This window comes from Dryobates pubescens, chromosome 33 (assembly GCF_014839835.1).
Source record: "Dryobates pubescens isolate bDryPub1 chromosome 33, bDryPub1.pri, whole genome shotgun sequence".
Classification (NCBI taxonomy): Eukaryota; Metazoa; Chordata; class Aves; order Piciformes; family Picidae; genus Dryobates; species Dryobates pubescens.
The window spans coordinates 2172351-2199503 of NC_071644.1; the positions used below are offsets into that span (position 1 = coordinate 2172351).

A 27153-nucleotide genomic window follows, 5' to 3' on the forward strand; every position below is an offset into this window, starting at 1 on the left:
CAGGGTCCCCCCATGGGGTGGGATGGCAGTTCAGGGTCCCCCCCAGGCCTGGGGTGGCAGTTCAGGGTCCCCCCCAGGCCTGGGGTGGCAGTTCAGGGTCCCCCCCATGGGGTGGGATGGCAGTTCAGGGTCCCCCCCAGGCCTGGGGTGGCAGTTCAGGGTCCCCCCCATGGGGTGGGATGGCAGTTCAGGGTCCCCCCCAGGCCTGGGGTGGCAGTTCAGGGTCCCCCCCATGGGGTGGGATGGCAGTTCAGGGTCCACTCAAGGCCTGGGGTGGCAGTTCAGGGTCCCCCCCATGGGGTGGGATGGCAGTTCAGGGTCCCCCCAAGGCCTGGGGTGGCAGTTCAGGGTCCCCCATCTCCCCCAGCGCTGCATCGACTGGAACCGCGAGCTGCTGAAGCAGGAGCTGGGCCTGAGCGAGCAGGACATCATTGACATCCCCCAGCTCTTCATCCTGAGGGGCTCCCGTGCTGATGCCCTCTTCCCTGACATGGTGAGCCCCCCCTGCCCCCTGCCCCTCCTCTTGTCCCCTCCCGTCCCGCCGCGGCCGGAGCCGCGGGCTGGCTGACGCCGCTCCGCTTGCCGCAGGTGAACATGCTGGTGCTGGGCAGGCACCTGGGCATCCCCAAGCCCTTTGGCCCGGAGGTGGGTGGGCAGTGCTGCCTGGAGGAGCGAGTGAGGGCGCTGCTGGAGCCCCTGGGCCTCACCTGCACCTTCATCGATGACTTCTTCTCCTACCACGTCCTCTGCGGCGACGTCCACTGCGGCACCAACGTCCGCCGCAAGCCCTTCGCCTTCAAGTGGTGGCACATGGTGCCCTGAGAGCCCTGGGGCTGGGCTCAGGGCCTGCAGCTGGAGCAGCAGAGCGCGCTGGGGGCATGGGAAGAGGCCTCAAAGGAAAAGGGTTTCACCAATAAAGCTGCCCTGCCAGCCAGGGTGCAGCTCTCTCCTGGCTCCCCTCCTTTCTGCCTTCGCTGCTGGGCTGCAAATGTCCTTTCGGAGCACATCTGTCCCACACCACAGCCTGGTCCCCAGGCTGGTGACTCGTGGGTTTGAGGGAGGGGGTTGGTCTCTTCTCTCAAGCAACCAGCACCAGAACAAGAGGACACAGTCTCAAGCTGTGCCAGGGGAGGTTTGGGCTGGAGGCGAGGAGAAAGTTCTTCACTGAGAGTTGTTGGCCACTGGGATGTGCTGCCCAGGGAGGTGGTGGAGTCCCCATCCCTGGAGGTGTTCAAGAGGGGATTGGATGTGGCCCTTGGAGCCATGGTTTAGTCATGAGGTCTGTGGTGACAGGTTGGACTTGGTGAGCTTTGAGGTCTCTTCCAACCTTGGTGATTCTGTGATTCTGATGGGTGCACCACTAGGTGGATACAGAACTGGCTTGATGGCTGCACCCAAAGGGTGGCTGTCCATGGCTCCATGGCCCAGTGGAGGCCAGGGACAAGCAGAGTCCCTCAGGGATCAGTCCTGGGCCCAGGCTTGTTCAGCATCTTTGTGGGTACCAGGGACAGTGACACTGAGGGCACCCTCAGCAGGTTTGCTGATGGCACCAAGCTGTGTGGGGCAGCAGACAGCTGGAGGGAAGGGATCCATCCAGAGGGACCTGGACAGGCTGGAGAGCTGGGCACAAGCCAACCTCAGGAGGTTCAACAAGACCAAGGGTAGGGTCCTGCAGCTGGGTGGAGGCAATCCCAGGCAGAACTCCAGGCTGGGCAGGGACTGGCTGGAAAGCAGCCCTGAGGAGAGAGCCTTGGGGGTGCTGGGGGAGGAGAAGCTCAGCAGGAGCTCTCAGAGTGCACTTGCAGCCCAGAGAGCCAAGCAGAGCCTGGGCTGCAGCAAGAGAAGTGTGGCCAGCAGGGCCAGGGAGGGGATTCTCCCCCTCTGCTCAGCTCTGGGGAGACCCCACCTGGAGTACTGCCTCCAGCTCTGGAGCCCCTAGGACAAGAGGGATCTGGAGGGGCTGGAAGGTGTCCAGAGAAGGGCCAGGAGGATGAGCAGAGGGCTGGAGCTGCTCTGCTGTGAGCACAGCCTGAGAGAGTTGGGGCTGTTCAGTCTGGAGAGGAGAAGGCTCCAAGGTGACCTCATTGTGGCCTTCCAGGATCTGCAGGGGGCTCCAGGAAGGCTGGGGAGGGACTGCTCAGGCAGTCTTGAGTCCCATCAGGAAATACACATTCAGAGATTCAGAGTGGTTTGGCTTGCAAAGGACCTCAAGGCTCAGCCAGTTCCAACCCCCCTGCCATGGGCAGGGACACCTCCCACCAGCACAGCTTGCTCAGGGCCTCATCCAGCCTGGCCTTGAGCACCTCCAGGCAGGGCACAGCCACAGCCTCCCTGGGCAGCCTGTGCCAGGTTCTCCCCACCCTCACTCTGAAGAATTTCTTCCTCATCTCCAGTCTCAAGCTGTCCTCCTCAAGCTATTTATTCCTCAAGATGATAAACTGCCTTTTTATCAGCTGTAAATCCCTCTCCCCCCAGGGCAGAGCTGCTCTTTGCCTCTTTTCAGGGCAGCTCCAGCTGTGGCATTTCCCGGCGCTGAGCTGGCGTCCCTGCCCGGCCCTGCTGCCCGCACTGCCCTCACCCAGCAGGAACTGCCACCAGGAACTGAAACTGCTCCCCTGCCCCAGGCACTTTGGGGGGGGGGCTGCTTGACAGCCATCTGAAGATGACCCAGCAGTGTGCCCAAGTGGCCAAGAAGGCCGCCAGCAGCCTGGCTTGGATCAGCAAGAGTGTGGCCAGCAGGGGTAGGGAAGCGATGGTGCCCCTGTGCTGGGCACGGCTGAGGCCACAGCTTGAGACTAGAGTCAGTTTGGGGCTCCTCACTCCAAGCAGGGCATTGAGGGGCTGGGGCAGACCAGGGGTGGGCAAGGAAGCTGGTGAGGAGCTGCTGGGGGTCTGGAGGAGTTTAGTCTGGGGAAGAGGAGGCTGAGGGGAGACCTCATTGCTCTCTCTGGCTCCCTGAAAGGAGGCTGGAGCCAGGTAGGGGTTGGTCTCTTCTCCCTGGTATCAGGTGATAGAACAAGAGGTATTGTCCTGAAATTGTGCCAGGGGAGGGTTAGGTTGGACATGGGGAACAATTTCTTTGCTGCAGGAGTGGTCAGGCACTGGCACAGGCTGCCCAGGGAGGTGGTGGAGTCCCCATCCCTGGAGGCATTCCAGAAACCTCTGGCCATGGCCCTTGGGGATGTGGTTTGGTGGCCACGGTGGGGTTGGGTTGGTTGCTGGTTGAACTCCCTGGCCTTGGAGGTCTTTTCCAAGTGAGACAAGTCCTTGACTTAGCCCTGTCCAACCCTAGGAGCTATTATGAGGCCAAACCCACTTTCTGGGGGGGGGCAATTTTGCCCTCTCTGGTCAGACTTTGTGTGGTGCCCCCTGCAAGCTGCTGCCACCCTGCATTTCCAAGTGCTGCTGGAGGTGGGGGAGAATTGCTCCCAATGAGGGTCACACCTCCCCCTTGCCACCTCTTCTTCCTTCTTTTATGTCTGTGGGGGTTTTTTTGCCCCTAAAAGATGCTTTCCAAGCCCTTTCTCCCTGCCCTGCTGTCCCTTCAGAGTCCTGAGCAGGGGCTATCACGTTCCGGCGGCGCCTGACCCCGCAGGGAGTTGGTGTGGGGACAGCTGCAGCCACAAAGGCCTCTCCCACGCCCAGATGAGGGTTTAATTAAAACAAAGGCCATTAAAGCCAGGCTGGGCCCTGCTGTCCCCACTGCAGGTGACATCCCCAACCCCCCCAAGCCTGTGCAGCAACCCAGGGGATGGAAGAAGCACCCAGCTTGCACCTTCAGCATCCCCATCCCACTCCCCTCCCCCCAAAAGAAGGATTGCAGCCAATTTGTTTCCCACCCAGAAAACCAAACCCTTTAGGAGGAGAATCACAGAGCTGGCAGGGTTGGAAGGGAGCTCAAGGCTCAGCCAGTCCCAACCCCCCTGCCATGGGCAGGGACACCTCACACCGCAGCAGGTTGCTCACAGCCACCTCCAGCCTGGCTGCAAACACCTCCAGGCAGGAGGCTTCCACCACCTCCCTGGGCAACCTGTGCCAGGCTCTCACCACCCTCCTGGGGAACAACTTCTTCCTCACAGCCAATCTCAATCTCCCCACTTCTAGTTGTGCTCCATCCCCCCCAGGCCTATCCTTACCTGCCAGCTTAAATAAGCCTCTGCTGAGGCCAGGGACGGGACAAGCACCCAGCTTGCACCTTCATCACCACCCCCAACCTAAAGGAAGGACTGCAGCCAATTTCTTTTCCACCTAGTCAAACCAAACCCTTCAGAAGGAGAAAGAAAACCTTGCTGAGGCCAGGATGGGACAAGCACCCAGCTTGCACCTTCACCACCACCACCCCCAACCTAAAGGAAGGACTGCAGCCAATTTCTCCACCCAGATAATCCAAACCCTTTAGGAGGAGAAAGAAAACCTTGCTGAGGCCAGGGATGGAACAAGCACCCAGCTTGCACCTTCAATCCCCCCTCTAAAGGAAGGATTGCAGCCAATGTCTTTTCCACCCAGACAGTCCAAACCCTTTAGGAGGAGAAAGAAAACCTTGCTGAGGCCAGGGACGGGACAAGCACCCAGCTTGCACCTTCAATCCCCCCTCTAAAGGAAGGATTGCAGCCAATGTCTTTTCCACCCAGACAATCCAAACCCTTTAGGAGGAGAAAGAAAACCTTGCTGAGGCCAGGGATGGGACAAGCACTCAGCTTGCACCTTCAATCCCCCCTCTAAAGGAAGGATTGCAGCCAATGTCTTTTCCACCCAGACAATCCAAACCCTTTAGGAGGAGAAAGAAAACCTTGCTGAGGCCAGGATGGGACAAGTACCCAGCCTGCACCTTCACCACCACCCCCAACCTAAAGGAAGGATTGCAGCCAATGTCTTTTCCACCCAGACAATCCAAACCCTTTAGGAGGAGAAAGAAAACCTTGCTGAGGCCAGGGACGGGACAAGCACCCAGCTTGCACCTTCACCACCACCACCACTCCCCACCCCCAACCTAAAGGAAGGACTGCAGCCAACTTCTTTTCCACCCAGACAAACAAAACCCTTCAGAAGGAGAAAGAAAACCCAGCTGAGCCTGGTGCTGGCACAGCCCCAGCTCAGCTCCTGTGTCACACTGAATATTTGACAGCGTGGGTTTCAGGGTGGCTCGGTCACATCAGCCTCCTTTTGTTGCTGAGTGTGGGGAAGGACAACCCCCCCCCACCGAAAAACAGCCTCACATTTGAGCTTCTTTAAAACCTAACGGGGGGGGGGGGGGAGAAAAAAGCCCAGCCCCAACCCCTCGTGGGTGTCTTGGGTGCCTTTCCCCCCCTGCCACTGATTCATGCCCCACCGCCAGGAAGCGCGGCCGGGCAGCGCGCACACCCAGCCCGGAGGTGGGATTAAGCTGGGCTTTGCTTAATCCCCTCCCAGTAGCCAGGCTTTATATATCCCCCCCCAACACACACACACCCCGTGCCACCCGTCGCAAGCACCCAAGGGTGCCCCAGGGGCCTGCCAGCATGGCCCAGCAGCGCCGGGTCCAGCTCTCTACCCAGCGCCCCACCAGCACCGTCTGCGTGCTGGGCACGGAGCTCTCCCTGGATGTCTGTGGGTAAGCAAGGGAAGGAAAGAGGGGGTGGAGGAAGGTGGGGGGGGGACGACCCAAATCTGCTTTCTTTTTGCTGTTATCTCGTTAATCAAGCTGATAAATATAGCTCAGAGCTGTTCTGAGCCCTGCTTTCAGCAGCAGAGCTGCTGCCTCGGATGTTGAGCCCCCCGGGGCGAGGACGAAGATGCTCAAAGTCAGCCTGGTTGTGACCCCTCTCCCGGGCAACGTTTTGCAGGGGTTTGGGGGTGCAAAAAGAAGCCCTCCCCGGGGAGCTTTTGGGTGATGCCCCAAGCTGAGGGGCACCCCGGGTGCAGAGGCTGGTTGTGTGTGTCCCCCTCCAATATGGAATTGTTTCCTGCTTCGGGGGAGGGATGTGGGGAGTGAAACCACCGCGGGGTTGCCGGCCGGGGCGTCACCTCCTGGCCCCAGCCCAAGCTCAGGTGGTTTGCAGCAGCAGCTTTTTGCTCCTTTTCTGCTTCCTCGAAGCTCAGCTCAAGCCCCAGCTCCTGGCTGTGTTTGCCTTCGTGCATCCCATCCCATCCCATCCCATCCCATCCCATCCCATCCCATCCCATCCCATCTGCAGAGCTGCTGCAGAGCGCAGCCCGTTCTCTCCCACTGGCCCTAGGGTGGGTTTTTTCCCCTCTGCCCTGGGGGTAGAGCTGTGTTTTCCCCTCTGCCCTGGGGGTAGAGCTGTGTTTTCCCCTCTGCCCTGGGGGTAGAGCTGTGTTTTCCTCCTGGCAGCTCTGCCTTTCTGCTCCTTGGCCCACTGCCTGTGGCCTGCTGTGCTGGGGAGGAGCGCTGCCAGTTGCAGCCTGTCCCAAGGTGTCAGCTTTGCTTCCCTCTTCAGGGGATACAGCCAAGCAGGGCTTGCTGCTGGGGGAGGAAATGGGGATGTTTGGGGGGGGTGGTCTTGAGTACTGTGTAATCTGGTTCTGGGCCCCTCAGTTTAAGAAGGACATTGAGAGACTTGAAGGTGTCCAGAGAAGGACAGAAGAGGAGCAGAGGGCTGGAGCTGCTCTGCTGTGAGCACAGACTGAAGGAGTTGGGGTTGTGCAGGCTGGAGAGGAGAAGGCTCCCAGGAGACCTCATTGTGGCCTTCCAGGAGCTGCAGGGGGCTGCAAGAAAGCTGGGGAGGGACTTTTGAGGGTGTCAGGGAGGGATAGGACTGGGGGGGATGGAGCAAAACTAGAAGTGGGGAGATTGAGATTGGCTGTGAGGAAGAAGTTGTTCCCCATGAGGGTGGTGAGAGCCTGGCACAGGTTGCCCAGGGAGGTGGTGGCAGCCTCCTGCCTGGAGGTGTTTGCAGCCAGGCTGGAGGTGGCTGTGAGCAACCTGCTGTGGTGTGAGGTGTCCCTGGCCATGGCAGGGGGTTGGAGCTGGCTGAGCCTTGAGCTCCCTTCCAACCCTGACAGTTCTGTGCTTCTGTGTTTCTATATTAAGTCAGCTGTGTCAGAATGAGCTAATTGACACAGCTCTGGCTGTAGGTGTTGCATCAGCTGGTTTGGGGTCCCTCCCAACCCTAACAATTCTGTGATTCTATTTCACAGTCTCAGTTGTGATTTAACAGTGCAGGATTTGGTGCAGGTGGAAGGTTTCAGTGCCCTTAATGTCGCAGGATTTGGAGCCATTTCACTTCCCAGCACTTTGTTGCCCTTTGCATCATTGATGGCACTCCAATACTGTCAGGTTCCATAGAATCAGAGAGTTGTTTGGGTTGGAAAAGGCCTCCAAGGTCATCCAGTCCAGCCATCAACCCAGCACCACCATGGCCACTAAACCATGTCCCACAGTGCCACAGCCACAGGTTTCTTGAACACCTCCAGGGATGGGGACTCCACCACCTCCCTGGGCAGCCTCTGCCAATCCCTGACCACTCTTGCAGTGAAGAAATTGTTCCTTATGTCCAAACTAAACCTCTCCTGAGGCAATTTGAAGACAGATGGGCAGAATCCAACAGCATGAGATTGAACACATCCAAGTGTCAGGTGCTGCACATTGGCCACAGCAAACCCAGGCAGTGCTACAGGCTGGGGGCAGAGTGGCTAAGAGCAGCCAGGCAGAGAGGGACCTGGGGGTGCTGGTGGACAGCAGCTGAACAGGAGACAGCAGTGTGCCTAGGGGGGCAAGAAGGCCAAGGGCATCCTGGCCTGCAGCAGGAAGAGTGTGGCCAGCAGGAGCAGGGAAGTCCTTGTGCCCTGTGCTCAGCACTGCTCAGGCCACACCTGGAGTCCTGTGTCCAGTTCTGGGCTCCTCAGTTTAAGAAGGACACTGAGAGACTTGAAGGTGTCCAGAGAAGGGCAACAGAACTGGGGAGGGGTCTGGAGCACAGCCCTGGGAGGAGAGGCTGAGGGAGCTGGGGTTGCTTAGCCTGCAGAAGAGGAGGCTCAGGGCAGACCTTCTTGCTCTCTCCAACTCCCAGCTGGGGGTTGGTCTCTTCTCCCAGGCAGGCAGCCAGCACCAGAACAAGAGGACACAGTCTCCAGCTGTGCCAGGGGAGGTTCAGGCTGGATGTTAGGAAGAAGTTCTTCCCAGAGAGAAAGCTTGGCCATGGGAATGTGCTGCCCAGGGAGGTGGTGGAGTCCCCATCCCTGGAGGTGTTTAGGAGACTTGATGGGGTGCTTGCTTGCATGGTTTAGTTGATTAGGTGGTGTTGGGTGATAGATTGGACTTGATGAACTTGGAGGTCTCTTGTTCTGTTCTATTCTATTCTATTCTATTCTATTCTATTCTATTCTATTCTATTCTATTCTATTCTATCCTATCACTTGTCCCTTGGGAGAAGAGCCCAACCCCCACCTGGCTCCAACCTCCTTTCAGGGAGCTGTAGAGAGCCAGCAGCTCTCCCCTCAGCCTCCTTTCCTCAACACCCCCAGCTCCCTCAGCTGCTCCTCCCCAGCCCTGTTCTCCAGACCCTTCCCCAGCTCTGTTGCCCTTCTCTGGACCTGCTCCAGCCCTCAGTGTCCTTCCTGGAGTGAGGAGCCCACAGCTGAACACAATGCAGGCTGCAGGGCTCGGTGCCATTCCATTTTGCAGCTCTTGTTGCACTTTGCAGCCTGTATTGCACTCAAATGCTGCTGGACTTGGTGCACATCACAGGCCCTTCACCTTCATTCATACTGCAGGATGTGAGGCTGTTGCCTTTCACAGGCTCTGCTCCCTCTGGCAGGATGTGCTGCAGTCTCCTCCTGTGGGGTTTGCTGCAGCTGCCTTCTGCAGGACCCACTGGAACCCTGCTGTGGGGAATTTGTTGCATACCAAAGGACCTCTTGCAGCTGCAACTCATGGAACCATGGAATGGTGTAGGTTGGAAGGGACCCTAAAGCTCACCCAGTTCCAATCCCCTGCCATGGGCAGGGACATGTCCCACCTGACCAGGTTGCTCAAGGCCTCATCCAGCCTGGCCCTGAACACTTCAAAGGTTGCTTGCAGCCTCCACAACTTCTTTGGGCAACCTGTTCCAGAGTCTCCCCCACCCTCACTGGAAAGAATTCCTTCCTCATCTCCCCTCTCCCAGCTCAAAGCCATTGTCCCTCATCCTGTCACTCCCAGTCCTTGTCAAAAGTCCCTCCCCAGCTTCCCTGTAGCCCCTTTCAGCTACTGGAAGGCTGCTCTGAGGTCTCCCTGGAGCCTTCTCTTCCCCAGGCTGAACAGCCCCAACTCTCCCAGCCTGTCCCCAAAGCACACCTCAGGATTTGCTGGACACCAGAGGATCTCTTGCAGCTGCATTTTGCAGGACATTGTGCAAATGCAAATTGCCAGCTTGGCTGCAGCCTGAAGGAGTTGATGCTGTTGCCTTCTGCAGGATTTATAGCAATTGCAGCTGGGAGGATTCCTTTGGATGTTGCAGGAGGGATCAGGCCCAGATCCAGCCTTACCAACCTGATCTCCTTCTATGCCCAGGTGACTGCCTGGTGAATGTGGGGCAGGCTGTGGATGAGGTCTGCCTGGGCTGCAGCAAGGCCTTTGCCACCATCCCCCCCCCAGCAAACTCCTGGCCAAGCTGTCAGCCCCTGGCTGGGACAGCAGCTCTCTGAGCTGGGTTAGGAACTGGCTGGAGGCTGAGCCCAGAGAGTGGTGGGGAATGGTGCCACAGCCAGCTGGCAGCCAGGCACCAGTGGTGTGTCCCAGGGATCAGTGCTGGGCCCCAGCCTGGTCAATATCTTTATTGATGATCTGGAGGAGGGCATTGAGTCCATCAGCAGTGAATGTGCAGCTGACCCCAAGCTAGGGGCAGGAGTTGAGCTGTTAGAGGATTGGAGAGCTCTGCAGAGGGACCTGGACAGGCTGGACAGATGGGCAGAGGCCAACAGGATGGCATTGAACAAGTCCAAGTGCCAGGGGCTGCACTTTGGCCACAACAACCCCAGGCAGTGCTACAGGCTGGGGGCAGAGTGGCTGAGAGCAGCCAGGCAGAGAGGGACCTGGGGGTAGTGGTTGGCAGCAGCTGAACAGGAGCCAGCAGTGTGCCCAGGGGGCCAAGAAGGCCAAGGGCATCCTGGCCTGCAGCAGGAAGAGTGTGGCCAGCAGGAGCAGGGAAGTCCTTGTGCCCTGTGCTCAGCACTGCTTAGGCCACACCTGGAGTCCTGTGTCCAGTTCTGGGCTCCTCAGGTCAGGAAAGAGGTTGAGCTGCTGGAAGGTGTCCAGAGAAGGGCAACAAAGCTGGGGAGGGGTCTGGAGCACAGCCCTGGGAGGAGAGGCTGAGGGAGCTGGGGTTGCTTAGCCTGCAGAAGAGGAGGCTCAGGGGAGACCTTCTTGCTCTCTGCAACTCCCTGCAGGGAGGTTGGAGCCAGCTGGGGGTTGGTCTCTTCTCCCAGGCAAGCGACACCCATCCCCAGAACAAGAGGACACAGTCTCAAGCTGTGCCAGGGGGGGTTCAGGCTGGAGGTGAGGAGAAAGTTCTTCCCAGACAGAGAGACTGGCCCTGGGAATGTGCTGCCCAGGGAGGTGGTGGAGTCCCCATCCCTGGAGGTGTTCAAGAGGGGCTTGGATGTGGCCCTTGGAGCCATGGTTTAGTAGTCAGGAGGTGCTGGGTGACAGCTTGGACTTGCTGAGCTCTGAGCTCTCTTCCACCCTGATTGATTCTCTGACTCTGTGCCTTGATGCCTTTGCCTTTTGCAGACTTTGCTGCATGCTAAAGGGTTTCCTGCTGTAGCTGGAGGTGTCCCTGCTCACTGCTGGGAGTTGGCCAAGATGACCTCCTAGGGGTCCCTTCCAACCAGATGCATTCTGTGAATCTGATTCCTTGCAGTTGCTTTGGGGGGTGGGGGGGGGTATTGCAGCTGCACATTGCAGGACTTGTTGCATTCATGGCTTTGTTGGATTCCTTGCTCTTGCAGGAGGGGTTGCAGGTTGATGCTGCAGAATTAGAAGCCTTGCCTGGGGCAGCACTGCTTGCAGCAGGGCCTTGCAGAGCTTGTGGCAGTTGCATTTTGCAGGGTTTGCTGCACGGTGCAGGACTTGCTGCAGCTGTGCTCTGCAGGGTACAAGGCTCACTCCAACCACACTCTTTGCAGCCCCTGCTGCACGTTGCAGGGCTTGTGGCAATGTCAAGCTGCTGGCTTGGCTGCACTGAGAAGGATTTCTTGCAGTTGCATGGTGCAGGGAACATGGCAGTAGCATTCTGCAGGTTTGATTGCTTTTTGCAGGGCTTGTTGCAGCTGCACCAGGCAGGGTTTAGTGTGCATTGCAAGAAGGGTTGCAGGTGGCAGGATTTAGTGCAGCTGCGTGGCACAGGACTTGTTGCAGTAGCATTTTGCAGGACTTGTTGCAATTACACCTTGCAGGACTTGCTTTATATTTAAGGATTTCTTAATGGCTGCATGCTGCAGGACTTGCTGCAGCTGCAGTTTGCAGGGGTCATTGGGTGCTGCAGGACTTGTTGCAGTTGCATTTTGCAGGGGTCATTGGGTGCTGCAGGACTTGCTGCAGCTGCATTTTGCAGGGGTCATTGGGTGCTGCAGGACTTGTTGCAGTTGCATTTTGCAGGGGTCATTGGGTGCTGCAGGACTTGCTGCAGCTGCATTTTGCAGGGGTCATTGGGTGCTGCAGGACTTGTTGCAGTTGCATTTTGCAGGGGTCATTGGGTGCTGCAGGACTTGCTGCAGCTGCATTTTGCAGGGGTCATTGTGTGCTGCAGGACTTGCTGCAGCTGCAGTTTGCAGGGGTCATTGGGTGCTGCAGGACTTGCTGCAGCTGCAGTTTGCAGGGGTCACTGTGTGCTGCAGGACTTGCTGCAGCTGCAGTTTGCAGGGGTCACTGTGTGCTGCAGGACTTGCTGCAGCTGCAGTTTGCAGGGGTCATTGTGTGCTGCAGGACTTGCTGCAGCTGCAGTTTGCAGGGGTCACTGTGTGCTGCAGGACTTGCTGCAGCTGCAGTTTGCAGGGGTCACTGTGTGCTGCAGGACTTGCTGCAGCTGCAGTTTGCAGGGGTCATTGGGTGCTGCAGGACTTGCTGCAGCTGCAGTTTGCAGGGGTCACTGTGTGCTGCAGGACTTGCTGCAGCTGCCGTTTGCAGGGGTCACTGTGTGCTGCAGGACTTGCTGCAGCTGCAGTTTGCAGGGGTCACTGGGTGCTGCAGGACTTGCTGCAGCTGCAGTTTGCAGGGGTCACTGTGTGCTGCAGGACTTGCTGCAGCTGCAGTTTGCAGGGGTCACTGTGTGCTGCAGGACTTGCTGCAGCTGCAGTTTGCAGGGGTCATTGGGTGCTGCAGGACTTGCTGCAGCTGCAGTTTGCAGGGGTCACTGTGTGCTGCAGGACTTGCTGCAGCTGCAGTTTGCAGGGGTCATTGGGTGCTGCAGGACTTGTTGCAGTTGCATTTTGCAGGGGTCACTGTGTGCTGCAGGACTTGCTGCAGCTGCAGTTTGCAGGGGTCATTGCCTGTTGCAGGATTTTGGCCTCATGCTGGGTAGAATCACCCATCAACCAATCCAACAGCACCTAAACAACTAAGCCATGGCACCAAGCACCTCATCAAGTCTCCTCCTAAACACCTCCAGGGATGGGGACTCCACCACCTCCCTGGGCAGCACATTCCCAGGGCCAATCACTCTCTCTGTGTAGAACTTCTTCCTCACCTCCAGCCTAAACCTCCCCTGGCACAGCTTGAGACTGTGTCCTCTTGTTCTGGGGCTGGCTGCCTGGGAGAAGAGCCCAACCCCCAGCTGGCTCCAAGCTCCCTTCAGGGAGTTGCAGAGAGCAAGAAGGTCTCCCCTGAGCCTCCTCTTCTGCAGGCTAAGCAACCCCAGCTCCCTCAGCCTCTCCTCCCAGGGCTGTGCTCCAGACCCCTCCCCAGCTTTGTTGCCCTTCTCTGGACACCTTCCAGCAGCTCAACCTCTTTCCTGACCTGAGGAGCCCAGAGCTGGACACAGGACTCCAGGTGTGGCCTGAGCAGCGCTGAGCACAGGGCAGCTCTCCTCCAGCAGCTGGGTTGCTCTTAGCTTTGCCAGCAGACCTCTGACTGGCCTTTCCCTCCCTCCCTGCCCAGCTCTGCACCCAAAGGTGCTGTCACCTTCCACGTGCAGGGGACACCAGGGGTGAAGCTCTATGTGGTGCACGAGACACAGAGCATCAAACTGCCCTCCCTGGTGGGGCGCTGGCCCCTGGACACCGGGGCAGAGGTGCTGCTGGCCATGGACACCCTCAGCAAGGACGTGGGGGATGAAAAGGTGAGGGCTGAGGGTGGTGGGGAGGGTGGTGATGGGTGCTGGGGGGTGCTGCCAAGGTGGGGGGCTGGTGGGTGTTGGTTGGGGCTGGTGGATATTGGTGGGCGTTGGTGGGGGCTGGTGAGTGCTGGCAGGGGGCTGGTGGTTGCTGGTGGGTGATGCCAGGGGTCTGGTGGGGGGCTGGTGGTTGTGGTGGGGGCTAGTGGGGGGCTGGTGGGTGTTGGTGGGGGCTGGTGGGTGCTGGTGGTTGTTATTGGGTGCTGGTGGTTGGTGGTGGGGGTCTGGTGGGTGTTGGTGGGGGCTGGTGGGTGCTGGTGGGTGTTGGTGGTTGTTGTTGGGTGCTGGTGGGTGGTGGTGGGGGTCTGGTGGGTGTTGGTGGGGGCTGGTGGGGTGCTGGTGGGTGTTGGTGGTTGTTGTTGGGTGCTGGTGGGTGGTGGTGGGGGTCTGGTGGGTGTTGGTGGGGGCTGGTGGGGTGCTGGTGGGTGTTGGTGGTTGTTGTTGGGTGCTGGTGGGGGGCTGGTGGGTGCTGGTGGGTGTTGGTGGGGTGTTATGGGTGTTGGTGGGGTGCTGGTGGGTGCTGGTGGGTGTTGGTGGGGTGTTATGGGTGCTGGTGGGGTGCTGGTGGGGTGCTGGTGGGGGGCTGGTGGGTGCTGGTGGGGTGTTATGGGTGCTGGTGGGGTGCTGGTGGGGTGCTGGTGGGTGTTGGTGGTTGTTGTTGGGTGCTGGTGGGTGGTGGTGGGTGTTGGTGGGGGGCTGGTGGGTATGGTGGGTGCTGGTGGGGGGCTGGTGGGTGCTGGTGGGTGTTGGTGGGGTGTTATGGGTGTTGGTGGGGTGCTGGTGGGTGCTGGTGGGGAGCTGGTGGGTGTTGGTGGGTGCTGGTGGGGGGGTGGTGGGGGGCTGGTGGGTGTTGGTGGGTGCTGGTGGGGGGGTGGTGGGGGGCTGGTGAGTGTTGGTGGGGGCTGGTGGATGTTGGTGGGTGTTGGTGGATATTGGTGGGGTGCTGGTGGGTGCCAGGCAGGATGTGGCCCTTCCTTGCCCGGTGCTGCTGAGCAGCTGCTCCTCGTTGCAGGTCAGGATCTCCTACTTCGGGGAGTCCGGTGGGGTGCCCATAGGCAGAGCCATGCTGTACCTCACCTGTGTGGGTAAGTGAGGGGGGACAGGACCCCCAGGCCGGGGCACCGGGGGGGGCAGCCCCTCCCAGCATCCCTCTCCCCACAGAGGTCTCGCTGGACGCCGACACCAGCCGCAGCGGCACGGTCAGCAGGACGCTGCTGGACAAGGTACAAAGGAGGGCTGGGAGCCCCCTGCGACCACCGGGGGAGGGGGTGGGGGGGGATGGCTGACACCCCCAGCCCTGCTTTGCTCCTGTCCCAGTTTAGAGCAGGACAGATGCTCTGCTCCCCCAAAAGGGGCAAGAGAATGATGCTCACACACAGGGATTGATAGGATCAGAGAATCATGGAACTGTCAGGGTTGGAAGGGAGCTCAAGGCTCAGCCAGCTCCAACCCCCTGCCATGGGCAGGGACACCTCACACCACAGCAGGTTGCTCACAGCCACCTCCAGCCTGGCTGCAAACACCTCCAGGCAGGAGGCTTCCACCGCCTCCCTGGGCAACCTGTGCCAGGCTCTCACCACCCTCCTGGGGACCAACTTCTTCCTCACATCCAGTCTCAATCTCCCCACTTCTAGTTTTGCTCCATCCCCCCCAGTCCTATCCCTCCCTCACACCCCCAAAAGTCCCTCCCCGGCTTTCTTGCAGCCCCCTGCAGATCCTGGAAGGCCACAATGAGGTCTCCTGGGAGCCTTCTCCTCTCCAGCCTGCACAACCCCAACTCCCTCAGGCTGTGCTCACAGCAGAGCAGCTCCAGCCCTCTGCTCCTCCTCGTGGCCCTTCTCTGGACACCTTCCAGCCCCTCCAGATCCTTCCTGGCACAGAGGCTCCAGACATGGAAAGTTTAAATGCAAAAGCAGTTACCAGCCTACAAAGAACTACAAAGCATATTCCAAAGCATACAGAGTTCCTTTACACCCAAAACCACAACCCTTCCCTCCTCCCCACCTGGGGTGCACCCAAACCCCCCAGGGTTCTTTCTTGCCCCCCATTCCTAGGCTGGTCTCAGGTGGCCAGGCCTGACACTGTGCATCCCCTCTCTTACCCTGGCATTAGGGCTAAACAGGCCAAAGTGGCCTGAGGTACTTCCCCACTGTTAGCCAGCAAGAAAGCATCTCCCACAGGAGCAGAGAGGGAGGAAAAGGAAAGGGAATGACTTTGCAGCCTGGTTTCTAAGGGTGCAGGGATTATGGGAAGCAATGGAATGGGATGGGATAGGATGGGACAGGATAGGACAGAACGGAATGGAGTGGAATAGGATAGGATAGGATAGGATAGGATAGGATAGGATAGGATAGGATAGGATAGGATAGGATAGGATAGGATAGGATAGGATAGGATAGGATAGGATAGGATAGGATAGGATAGACCAGACCAGCTTGGAAAAGAGCTCAGAGATCATCAAGTCCAACCTCTGACCCAGCACCATCTGATCAACTCAACCATGGCACCATGGCACCTCATCCAGGCTCTTCCTAAACACCTCCAGGGATGGGGACTCCACCACCTCCCTGGGCAGCACATTCCCATGGCCAATCTCTCTCTCTATGAAGAATTTCTTCCTAACATCCAGCCTGAACCTCCACTTGAGACTTGAGACTGTGTCCTCTTGTTCTGGGGCTGGGTGCCTGGCAGAAGAGCCCAACCCCCACCTGGCTCCAACCTCCCTTCAGGGAGTTGGAGAGAGCAAGAAGGTCTCCCCTGAGCCTCCTCTTCTGCAGGCTAAGCAACCCCAGCTCCCTCAGCCTCTCCTCCCAGGGCTGTGCTCCAGACCCCTCCCCAGCTTTCTTGCCCTTCTCTGGACACCTTCCAGCAGCTCAACCTCTTTCCTGACCTGAGGAGCCCAGAGCTGGACACAGTCCCCTGCTGCCTGGGGCTGGACGCCGGAGGTGTAACTCTGAGCCTTCAGTTTAGGAGGCACCCAGCCTAAACTGCCACAGTTGCCCTTCTGCAGGCTACCTGGAGCTGGGGTCCTGAGGGGCACGGAGCCATCCTGCTGGTGAACTGCGACCGCGACGACCCCAAGGCCTGGGCGCTGCAGAGCTCCACGCCGGACAACCGCGACGCCGCCGTCCGCTCCTACGCCGGTACCTGCTCCTCCCGGCCACAATCCCTTCCCCTTCCTCAGGTTTTTCTCTCCCACTCCTTGTGGTGGCTTGAAAATTTCCCCCCTACCCCCCAACATTAAATTTGCCATCCCAGCCCAGCTGGAAGCGAATCATAGAATGAACCAGGCTGGAAAAGAGCTCAGAGCTCAGCAAGTCCAAGCTGTCACCCAGCACCTCCTGACAGCTGAACCATGGCTCCAAGGGCCACATCCAAGCCCCTCTTGAACACCTCCAGGGACAGGGACTCCATCACCTCCCTGGGCAGCACATTCCAATGGCCAATCTCTCTGTCTGGGAAGAACTTTCTCCTCACCTCCACCCTGAACCTCCCCTGGCACAGCTTGAGACTGTGTCCTCTTGTTCTGGGGCTGGCTGCCTGCCTGGGAGAAGAGCCCAACCCCCACCTGGCTCCAACCTCCCTTCAGGGAGTTGCAGAGAGCAAGAAGGTCTCCCCTGAGCCTCCTTTTCTGCAGGCTAAGCAACCCCAGCTCCCTCAGCCTCTCCTCCCAGGGCTGTGCTCCAGACCCCTCCCCAGCTTTCTTGCCCTTCTCTGGACACCTTCCAGCAGCTCAACCTCTTTCCTAACCTAAGGAGCCCAGAACTGGACACAGGACTCAAGGTGTGTCCTAAGCAGTGCTGAGCACAGGGCACAAGGACTTCCCTCCTCCGGCTGGCCACACTCTTCCTGCTGCAGGCCAGGATGCCCTTGGCCTTCTTGGCCCCCTGGGCACACTGCTGGCTCCTGTTCAGCTGCTGTCAACCCCTACCCCCAGGTCCCTTTCTGCCTGGTTGCTCTCAGCCACTCTGACCCCAGCCTGTAGCACTGCATCTACGACCCCCAGAGAGACCCCTACTACAAGGAAAGCACATGCTCAAGAAGCCTAGGAACAACAGGGTTGCTGTGGCCAATGTGTAGAACCTGGCACTTGGATGTGTTCAATCTCCTGCCCTTGGACTCTGCCCTTCTGCCCAGCCTGGCAAGGTCCCTCTGCAGAGCTCTCCAATCCTCTAACAGCTCAACTCCTGCCCCCAGCTTGGTGTCAGCTGAAAACTCACTAATGATGGACTCAATCCCCTCCTGCAGATCATCAATAAAGATACTGAGCAGGCTGGGGCCCAGCACTGATCCCTGGGGCACACCACTGGTGCCTGGCTGCCAGCTGGCTGTGGCACCATTCCCCACCACTCTCTGGGCTCAGCCTCCAGCCAGTTCCTAACCCAGCTCCGAGTGCTGCTGGCCAAGCCAGGGGCTGACACCTTGGGCAACCTCTTTTTGAGAGCTGAGGGTAATTTTAAAGGTCCAACCTAAGACTTCCACTCCCCTCTCAGGCTCACCCTGGAATTTGCCTTTCTTACACCTCATTTGCTCTCCTCCCCTGCAGACCTGAAGGACATGTCCCAGCTGGTGCTGCACACCCGGGGTCCCCGCACCATCTTCACCGGGCACCGCCTCGTCCTGCACACGGACTACAGCAGCGCCGGCAGAGTTGGAGTCTTCTACAGTGGCAGTGAGCAGCCTGGGGATGGGCTCCTGGGGGGGCAATGCACAGCCCCAAATGATCAGGATTCAACCTTGGATGTGTGGCCATTCCACTCAGTTACACCCTGGCTGGGCCCAGAGAGCAGGAGGGAGGGGAGATGGCTCCGGGTGGTGGTCAGGCACAAGTGGTGAGCCCCAGGGCTCGGTGCTGGGGGCAGCTCCTGGTTTTGCAGAGCTTTAGGCCTCGTTGGAAGAGGGAGGAGGGAGAGGTCAGGAACCAGGAGGCGCTTGACAGGGAAATCCACCAGGCCGCCGTCACGAGGCGAGTCGAAGACGGCAGGGAAGGTCTTGTGGGGAGCTTGGATGTAGCCAAATTCCATCTCATCCTGGAGAGGGGAGGGAGAAGAAGGTGGGGAAGGGGTGGAGAAGGGGTGGAGAAGATGGGGAAGGGGTGGAAAAGATGATGGGGAAGGGATGGAGATGATGATGGGGAAGGGATGGAGAAGATGATGGAGAAGGGATGGAGAAGATGATGGAGAAGGGATGGAGATGATGATGGGGAAGGGATGGAGAAGATGATGGGGAAGGGATGGAGAAGATGATGGGGAAGGGATGGAGAAGATGATGGGGAAGGGATGGAGAAGATGATGGGGAAGGGGTGGAGAAGATGATGGGGGATGGAGAAGGGAGGGAGAAGGGACGGAGAAGGGAGGCTGCTCAGCTGTCTGAGGGGTTGCATGGTGCTTGTACCCACAGACAGCACAGCACTGAAGGACTACAAGCATGTGCTGGGGGGCTTGCAGCTCTCCTACACCATCAAACCCAGCCGGCACCAGGAGGAGAGCATCTTCTACGTGGAGGGCCTCTCCTTCCCCGACGTCGACTTCTCAGGGCTGGTGACTTTCCATGTGACGCTGCTGGAGAGCCCAGAGAAGGTAGCAGCTGTGGGAGGGGTTGGGGTGAGGCCTTACGAGGGGGAGGAGATCCCAGACCTTGTCCCCTCCTGGCCCCAGGACTTGCTGGAGACTCCGATTTTCACCGACACGGTGGTGTTCCGCGTGGCTCCCTGGATCATGACCCCCAACACCTTGGCTCCGCTGGAGGTCTTTGTCTGCAGGTGGGTGCTGAGGGGGTGGCTGCAGCCTGCCTTGCTGCTGGCTCAGCTCCCACATCCCTTTTTCCCTTCCCAGCGTGGAGAACAATAAGGATTTCGTGGCAGCCGTGCGTGCCGTGGCTGACGAAGCCAAGTGCCCCCTCACCGTCTGCCCGCTGCTGGAGAACCGCGGGGACCGCTGGATCCAGGTGGGTGCAGGATGGTGCTCAGCACCAGCCTGGCTGCAGCAGCTCCAGCTGGACCCTCCTCCACCCCTCCTCCACCCCACCTCCATATTTTCTCCATATCTCTCCCTCCCTTCTCCCTCCCTTCTCCCTCCCTTCTCCCTCCCTTCTCCCTCCCTTCTCCCTCCCTTCTCCCTCCCTTCTCCCTCCCTTCTCCCTCCCTTCTCCCTCCCTTCTCTCTCCCTTCTCTCTCCCTTCTCCCTCCCTTCTCCCTCCCTTCTCCATATCTTCTCCCTCCCTTTTCCATATCTTCTCCCTCCCTTCTCCCTCCCTTCTCCCTCCCTTCTCCCTCCCTTCTCCCTCCCTTCTCTCTCCCTTCTCCCTCCCTTCTCCCTCCCTTCTCCCTCCCTTTTCCATATCTTCTCCCTCCCTTTTCCATATCTTCTCCCTCCCATCTCCTTATCTTCTCCCTCCCTTCTCCACCCCTTCCCCATCTTCTCCACCCCTTCCCCATCTTCTTCTCCCTCCCCTCTCCAGGATGAGATGGAATTTGGCTACATCCAAGCTCCCCACAAGACCTTCCCTGTCGTCTTCGACTCGCCTCGTGACGGCGGCCTGGTGGATTTCCCTGTCAAGCGCATCCTGGTACCTGACCTCTCCCTCCTCCCTCTTCCAACGATGCCTAAAGCTCTGCAAAACCCTAAAAAAAAAGAATAAATAAAAAAATTTCCTGCATTTTTTGAGATGGGAATAGAATAGAATAGAATTAACCAGGTTGGAAAAGGTCTCGGAGCTCATCCAGTCCAACCTCTCCCCCAGCACCATCTGAGCAACTCAACCATGGCACCAAGTGCCTCAGCCAGGCTCTTCCTAAACACCTCCAGGGATGGGGACTCCACCACCTCCCTGGGCAGCACATTCCCATGGCCAATCTCTCTCTCTATGAAGAATTTCTCCCTAACATCCAGCCTGAACCTCCCCTGGCACAGCTTGAGACTGTGTCCTCTTGTTCTGGTGCTGGGTGCCTGCCTGGGAGAAGAGCCCAACCCCCACCTGGCTCCAAGCTCCCTTCAGGGAGTTGGAGAGAGCAAGAAGGTCTCCCCTGAGCCTCCTCTTCTCCAGGCTAAGCAACCCCAGCTCCCTCAGCCTCTCCTCCCAGGGCTGTGCTCCAGACCCCTCCCCAGCTCTGTTGCCCTTCTCTGGACACCTTCCAGCAGCTCAACCTCTTTCCTAACCTGAGGAGCCCAGAACTGGACCCAGGATTCCAGGTGTGGCCTAAGCAGTGCTGAGCACAGGGCTCCCTGCTCCTGCTGGCCACACTCTTCCTTATGAAGCTTAGGATGCCCTTGGCCTTCTTGGCCAGCACCAAGGCTGGGTTGGGAATGCTTCACTTTGAGCACTTATGGCATTTTCTTAACCACTGTTGCCTTTTTCTATCCACCATTGCACTTTTTACATCCATAATTGTCCTTTTTTTAAACCATTATTGCCTTTTTTTAACCATCTTTGAGCTTTTTCAACCCTTATTGACTCTTTTTTCACCATTGCTGACTCTTTTTCAACCCTTATTGACTCTTTTTTCACCATTGCTGACTCTTTTTCAACCATTATTGCCATTTTTAAACCATTGCTGCCTTTTCTTAGCCACTACTGATTCTTATTTGACCATTATGCCTCCTTTTTAACCACAATTGCCTTGTATTTAACCATGATTGCCATCTTAAAACCATTATTGCATTTTTTAACCATCACTGAGCTTTTTTAACCATTACTGACTCTTCTTTTTAACCATAATTGTCATTTTTTAAACCATCACTGCCCTTTTTTAACCATTGTTGCCTTTAGTTTAAGCATTGTTGCCATTTTTAAACCATTCTTCCCTTCTCTTAACCATGATTGACTCTTATTTGACCATTATTGACTCTGTTTTTAACCAGTTGCCTTTTATTTACCCATTATTGCCATTTTTAACCCATTATTGACTTTTTCAACCATTATTGCCATTTTTAAAGCCATTATTGCCATTTTAAAGCCATTATTGCCATTTTAAAGCCATTATTGCCCTTATTTTAACCATTATTGCCTTTATTTTGACCATTACTGCCTTTTATTTACCCATTATTGCCATTTTTTTACCCATTATTGCCCTGTTTGACCTTTATTGACTTTTTTAACCATTATCTCCCTTTTTAATGCCATTACTGCCATTTCTAAGCCATTATTGCCATTTCTAAGCCATTACTGCCGTTTTAAGCCATTATTGCCATCTCTAAGCCATTATTGCCATTTCTAAGCCATTATTGCCATTTCTAAGCCATTATTGCCATTTCTAAGCCATTACTGCCATTTCTAAGCCATTACTGCCATTTCTAAGCCATTATTGCCATTTCTAAGCCATTATTGCCATTTCTAAGCCATTCTTGCCATTTCTAAGCCATAATTGCCATTTCTAAGCCATTATTGCCATTTCTAAGCCATTACTGCCATTTCTAAGCCATTATTGCCATTTCTAAGCCATTCTTGCCATTTCTAAGCCATAATTGCCATTTTTAAGCCATTATTGCCATTTCTAAGCCATTCTTGCCATTTTTAAGCCATTATTGCCATTTCTAAGCCATTATTGCCATTTCTAAGCCATTATTGCCATTTCTAAGGCATTATTGCCATTTCTAAGCCATTACTGCCATTTCTAAGCCATTACTGCCATTTCTAAGCCATTATTGCCATTTCTAAGCCATTACTGCCATTTTAAGCCATTATTGCCATCTCTAAGCCATTATTGCCATCTCTAAGCCATTATTGCCATTTTAAGCCATTACTGCCATTTCTAAGCCATTATTGCCATCTCTAAGCCATTATTGCCATCTCTAAGCCATTATTGCCATTTCTAAGCCATTATTGCCATTTCTAAGCCATTATTGCCATTTTTAAGCCATAATTGCCTCTTTTTTAACCACTATTGCCTTTTATTCACCCATCATTGCCATTTTTCACTCATTCTTGCCTTTTTCCCTGCCCTTTTCCCCCCCCATCCAGGGCCCTGACTTTGGCTATGTGGCCAGGCAGTCACCAGCGGGTGTTTCCAGCCTGGATTCCTTTGGGAATCTGGAGGTGAGCCCCCCGGTGTCGGTGCAGGGCAAGGAGTACCCCTTGGGCCGCATCCTGATTGGCAGCAGCTTCCCCAGGTGAGAATGGGAGGGCTTGGGAGGGACCTCTGAGCTCACCCAGTCCAACCCCACCATGGCCCCAGGTGCCACGGCCATACATTGCTTGAGCGCTCCCAGGGATGGGGACTCCGGCGCCTCCCTGGGCAGCCTGTTCCAACCCCTGGCCACTCTTGCAGGACACAAATTGTTCCTCATGTCCAGGCTAAGCCTCCCCTGGGGCAACTTCAGGGCATTTCTTCTCATCCTATCTTTGTTCCCTGGGAGAAGAGACCAAGCCCTGCCTGCCTCCAGCCTCCTTTCAGGGAGCTGTAGAGAGCCAGAAGCTCTCCCCTCAGCCTCCTTTCCTCCAGGCTCAACAACCCCAGGTCCCTTCAGCTGCTCCTCCCCAGCCCTGTTCTCCAGACCCTTCCCCAGCTTTCCTCTCCTTCCCTGGACCTGCTCCAGCCCTCAATGTCCTTCTTGGAGTGAGGAGCCCAAAACTGAGCCCAGGACTCAAGGCTCACCAGTGCTACATACAGAGGAACAATCAATTCCTGGGTCCTGCTGGCCACACTCTTGCTGATCCAGACCAGGCTGCTGGTGACCTTCTCAGCCACCTGGGCACAGCCTGGGCTCCTCTTCAGCTGCTGTCCACCAACACCCCCAGGTCCTTTTCCACCAGGCAACTTTCCAGCCACTCTGCCCCAAGCCTGGAGCATTGCATGGGGTTGGTGTGACCTAGGCAGGGGTTGGCAGAGCCCTCCAGCAATCACTCAGTCCAACACCCTACCAGAGCAGGATCCCCCAGGGCAGGTCACAGAGGAATGCATCCAGATAGGGCTGGAAAGCCTCCAGAGATGGAGACTCCACCACCTCTCCGAGCAGCCTGCTCCAGGGCTCTGCCACCCCCCGAGGGAAGAAGTGCCCCCATGTGTTTAGAGGGAACTCCCCATCTTCAGCTGCTGTGCCCATTCTATAGACTAGACTAGACTAGAATAGAACAGACCAGACCAGGTTGGAAGAGACCTTCAAGATCATAGTGTCCAACCTATCAACCAATCCAACACCACCTAATCAACTAACCCATGGCACCAAGCACCCCATCAAGTCTCCTCCTGAACACCTCCAGGGATGGGGACTCCACCACCTCCCTGGGCAGCACATTCCCATGGGCAATCACTCTATCTGTATAGAGCTTCTTCCTAACCTCCAGCCTAAACCTCCCCTGGCACAGCCTGAGACTGTGTCCTCTTGTTCCGGTGCTGGGTGCCTGGGAGAAGAGACCAACCCCCAGCTGGCTACAACCTCCCTTCAGAGTTGGAGAGAGCAAGAAGGTCTTCCCTGAGCCTCCTCTTCTCCAGGCTAAGCAACCCCAGCTCCCTCAGCCTCTCCTCACAGGGCTGTGCTCCAGACCCCTCCCCAGCTTTGTTGCCCTTCTCTGGACACCTTCCAGCAGCTCAACCTCTTTCCTGACCTGAGGAGCCCAGAACTGGACACAGGACTCCAGGTGTGGCCTAAGCAGTGCAGCGTACAGGGGGAGAATGACCTCCCTGCTCCTGCTGGCCACATTGGTCCTGATGCCACACGTGAGGGTGGTTGCAAGCCAAGCCTCCCCTTGGGCACCCCAGAGTGGCAGCTCCCTCCCTTGTGCCTCCCCCCCAGGTCCGGCGGCCGGCGGCTGGCCAAAGCTGTCAAGGATTTCCTGGTGGCCCAGCAAGTGCAGGCTCCAGTGGAGCTCTTCTCAGACTGGCTCTTTGTTGGCCACATAGATGAGTTCCTCACCTTCGTCCCCGCTCCTGATCGGAAGGTAAGGAGTCCCAGGGAGGGGGAAGAGCGAGGTGCAGGCTTTAAATCCCCTCCCCCCCCGCCCCAGTCCTGCCCTTTCTCCCCTCCCCAGGCTTTCCGGCTGCTCCTGGCCAGCCCCAGCGCCTGCTACCAGCTCCTCAAGGAGAAGCAAGAGGAGGGCTTTGGTGAGGCTGCGATGTTTGAAGGTGAGGGGTGGCTGGGTGGGTGGGGAGCAGGGCTTGGTGGGGCTCCTCTGCCCTTTCTCCTGCCAAATGCAGCGTGGCAGTGTGGGCTGGGTGCCTCCTGCTGCCGCCGCACGAGACACAGCTCTGGTGCCCCCAGGGCCCAGCCCAGTGGGTGGACACAGCAAGCTGTGTATTTGATACCCATAATATCCTGCTCCCTATGGGAGGGGGAGACTGGTGTCTCACATCCCCATCCATGGCTGGTGTAGTCAACACAGAATGGAATGGATTAGAATTGATTGGAATGGAATGGAATGGAATAGAATGGAATGGAATGGAATGGAATAGAATAGAATTAACCAGGTTGGAAGAGACCTCAGAGCTCATCCAGTCCAACCTATCACCCAGCACCATCTGATCAACTCAACCATGGCTCCAAGTGCCTCAGCCAGGCTCTTCCTAAACACCTCCAGGGATGATGACTCCACCACCTCCCTGGGCAGCACATTCCCATGGCCAATCTCTCTGTCTGGGAAGAATTTCTTCCTAACATCCAGCCTGAGCCTCCCCTGGCACAGCTTGAGACTGTGTCCTCTTGTTCTGGGGCTGGGTGCCTGGCAGAAGAGACCAACCCCCACCTGGCTCCAACCTCCCTGCAGGGAGTTGCAGAGAGCAAGAAGGTCTCCCCTGAGCCTCCTCTTCTGCAGGCTAAGCAACCCCAGCTCCCTCAGCCTCTCCTCCCAGGGCTGTGCCCCAGACCCCTCCCCAGCTTTGTTGCCCTTCTCTGGACACCTTCCAGCAGCTCAACCTCTTTCCTAAGCTGAGGAGCCCAGAGCTGGACACAGGGCTCAAGGGGTGGCCTAACCAGCAAGGTCTCACACTTCCTCTTCCTTCCCTTGCTGCTCCCGTGGGAGATGTTCCCTATCTGGGGGAGTTATCTCAAGGACTTTGAGCCTGGCCAGGCCTAATGCCAGGAGGAGAGGGGGAAGGGCAGTCTCAGATCTGGCCAGCTGAGAGTAGCCTAACAGTGAAGGGGGTGGGGGGAAGAAGGAGCCCTGGGGGGGGTTGGGTGTAGCCTCAGGTAGGGAGAAGGGGGAAATGCTGGGAGGCTTCTGGGTATGCTGCAAGGGGTTCTGTGTGCTGTGGGATCTCCTTTGTCACTGTGCCTGCAGCTCTCTGTGGAACACTTCACTGCTTTCCCAGCACTTCTGCAGTCCATTTGTCTGAGGCTCATTTGTTCTGCCCTGGTGGGAGGCAAGAGAGGAGCTGCCTCAACCTGGCACAAAATGCAGTGTGGGGTCACACAGGACACCCCCGAAGCCAGCTGCTGGCTGGGAAGTGCTGCCTGCAGCTAGGGGAGGAGGGGAGAATCAAGCAGAGTTAATTCAAAAGCCTCATGGTGTGGATTTCCCTGCTGGGGATGGAGATCAGTGTGGGGAGGGAGCTCCTGGCTCTGTCCCTGCAGTCAGGGAATCCTAGAGTGGTTTAGGGCCTTAAGGAAGGGACTTTAAAGACCGAATGGAATTGACCTCAAAGAACATCCAGTTCCAACCCCCCTGCCATGAGCAGAGACACCTCCCACCAGCCCAGGTTGCTCAAGGCTTCACCCAGCCTGGCCTTCAACCCCTCCAGGGAGGGGCAGCCTCATCCCAAGTGTCCTGCCTGGATTTCTGTGCTGCAGGACTGCAGAAGGTCTCCAAGGTGACCATCAATGAGATCCTGGCCAATGAAGAGCTCAGGAAGTTCAATACCTATGCTCAGGTGAGGCTCCTTTCCAGCCCTCCCTCCATCCCTCCATCCTTCCCTCCATCCCTCCCTTCATCCCTCCCTCCATCCCTCCCTTCATCCCTCCCTCCATCTGTCCACCTGTCCCACCATCCACCCACCCATCCCTCTACCCATCCCTTTGTCCATCCCTCTGCTGCTGTCCCTCCATTCCTCCACCCATTCCTCCCTTCATCTGTCCACTGCTGTGTCTATCCCTGCCAGTCTATCTGCTCACCTTTGTCTCTCCATCCACCCACCCATCTCTCCCTCCACCCCTCCATCTCTCCCTCCACCCCTCCATCTCTCCCTCCACCCCTCCACCCACCTCTCCACCTGTCCCACCATCCAGTCACCCATCCCTCCCTCCCTCTACCCATCCCTTTGTCCATCCCTCTGCTGCTCTGTCCCTCCATCCCTCCATCCATCCACCCACCCATCCCTCTCCCCACCCCCAGCCCCCCCACTGACTCCTGTCCCCTGCTTGCCCCCAGAGCTGCATCAACTGGAACAGGGACATCCTGAAGCGCTCTCTGGGGCTGTCTGAGCAGGACATCATTGACCTCCCTCAGCTCTTCCAGGGCAAGGCAGACAAAGGCGCCGAAGCCTTCTTCCCTGACATGGTAAGAGTCATCCTCCCCTCCTTGCCCTGAGCCCTGGGAGGTGGCTTTGGGCTGGGATTTGCCTTCTTACCTCCATCCCTGTTGCCACAGGTGAACATGCTGGTGCTGGGCAGGCACCTGGGCATCCCCAAGCCCTTTGGCCCAGTGGTGGGTGGGCAGTGCTGCCTGGAGGAGCGAGTGAGGGCACTGCTGGAGCCCCTGGGCCTCACCTGCACCTTCATTGATGACTTCTTCTCTTACCACCTCCTCCTGGGGGAGGTTCACTGCGGCACCAACGTCCGGCGCAAGCCCTTCGCCTTCAAGTGGTGGCACATGGTGCCCTGAAGTGGCTCCAGCACCCACGTTCCTCCTCCCCAAACCCTGCTCCCCATCCCTCCAAGTGCCTTCAGAGGTGGTGGCTTGACAATAAAAATGGGCTGCA

The 27153-nt window shown here is 57.4% G+C and overlaps 2 protein-coding genes across 2 annotated transcripts in view; both read left to right on the top strand.

Moving 5' to 3' along the window:
• The window catches only part of LOC104308598 (protein-arginine deiminase type-1), a 29495-nt gene extending 28652 nt beyond the window's left edge, over window positions 1-843 (top strand). Inside the window, exons 15-16 of the mRNA XM_054175819.1 lie at window positions 368-493; window positions 589-843. Coding sequence (XP_054031794.1) covers window positions 368-493; window positions 589-822 — 360 coding nt within the window. The 3' untranslated portion in view covers window positions 823-843. The remainder of the gene's footprint in view (window positions 1-367; window positions 494-588) is intronic.
• Window positions 844-5306: 4463 nt separating this feature from the next.
• LOC104303400 (protein-arginine deiminase type-1-like) lies at window positions 5307-27153 on the top strand. Its single transcript, XM_054175796.1, has 16 exons — window positions 5307-5590; window positions 13073-13253; window positions 14320-14392; window positions 14469-14530; window positions 16318-16450; window positions 17854-17979; window positions 18708-18886; window positions 18965-19068; window positions 19142-19253; window positions 19767-19874; window positions 22266-22414; window positions 24038-24182; window positions 24273-24366; window positions 26027-26106; window positions 26604-26732; window positions 26823-27153. Exons 1-16 carry the CDS (start codon window positions 5499-5501, stop codon window positions 27054-27056), a joined length of 2001 nt encoding a protein of 666 aa, XP_054031771.1. The 5' UTR covers window positions 5307-5498; the 3' UTR covers window positions 27057-27153.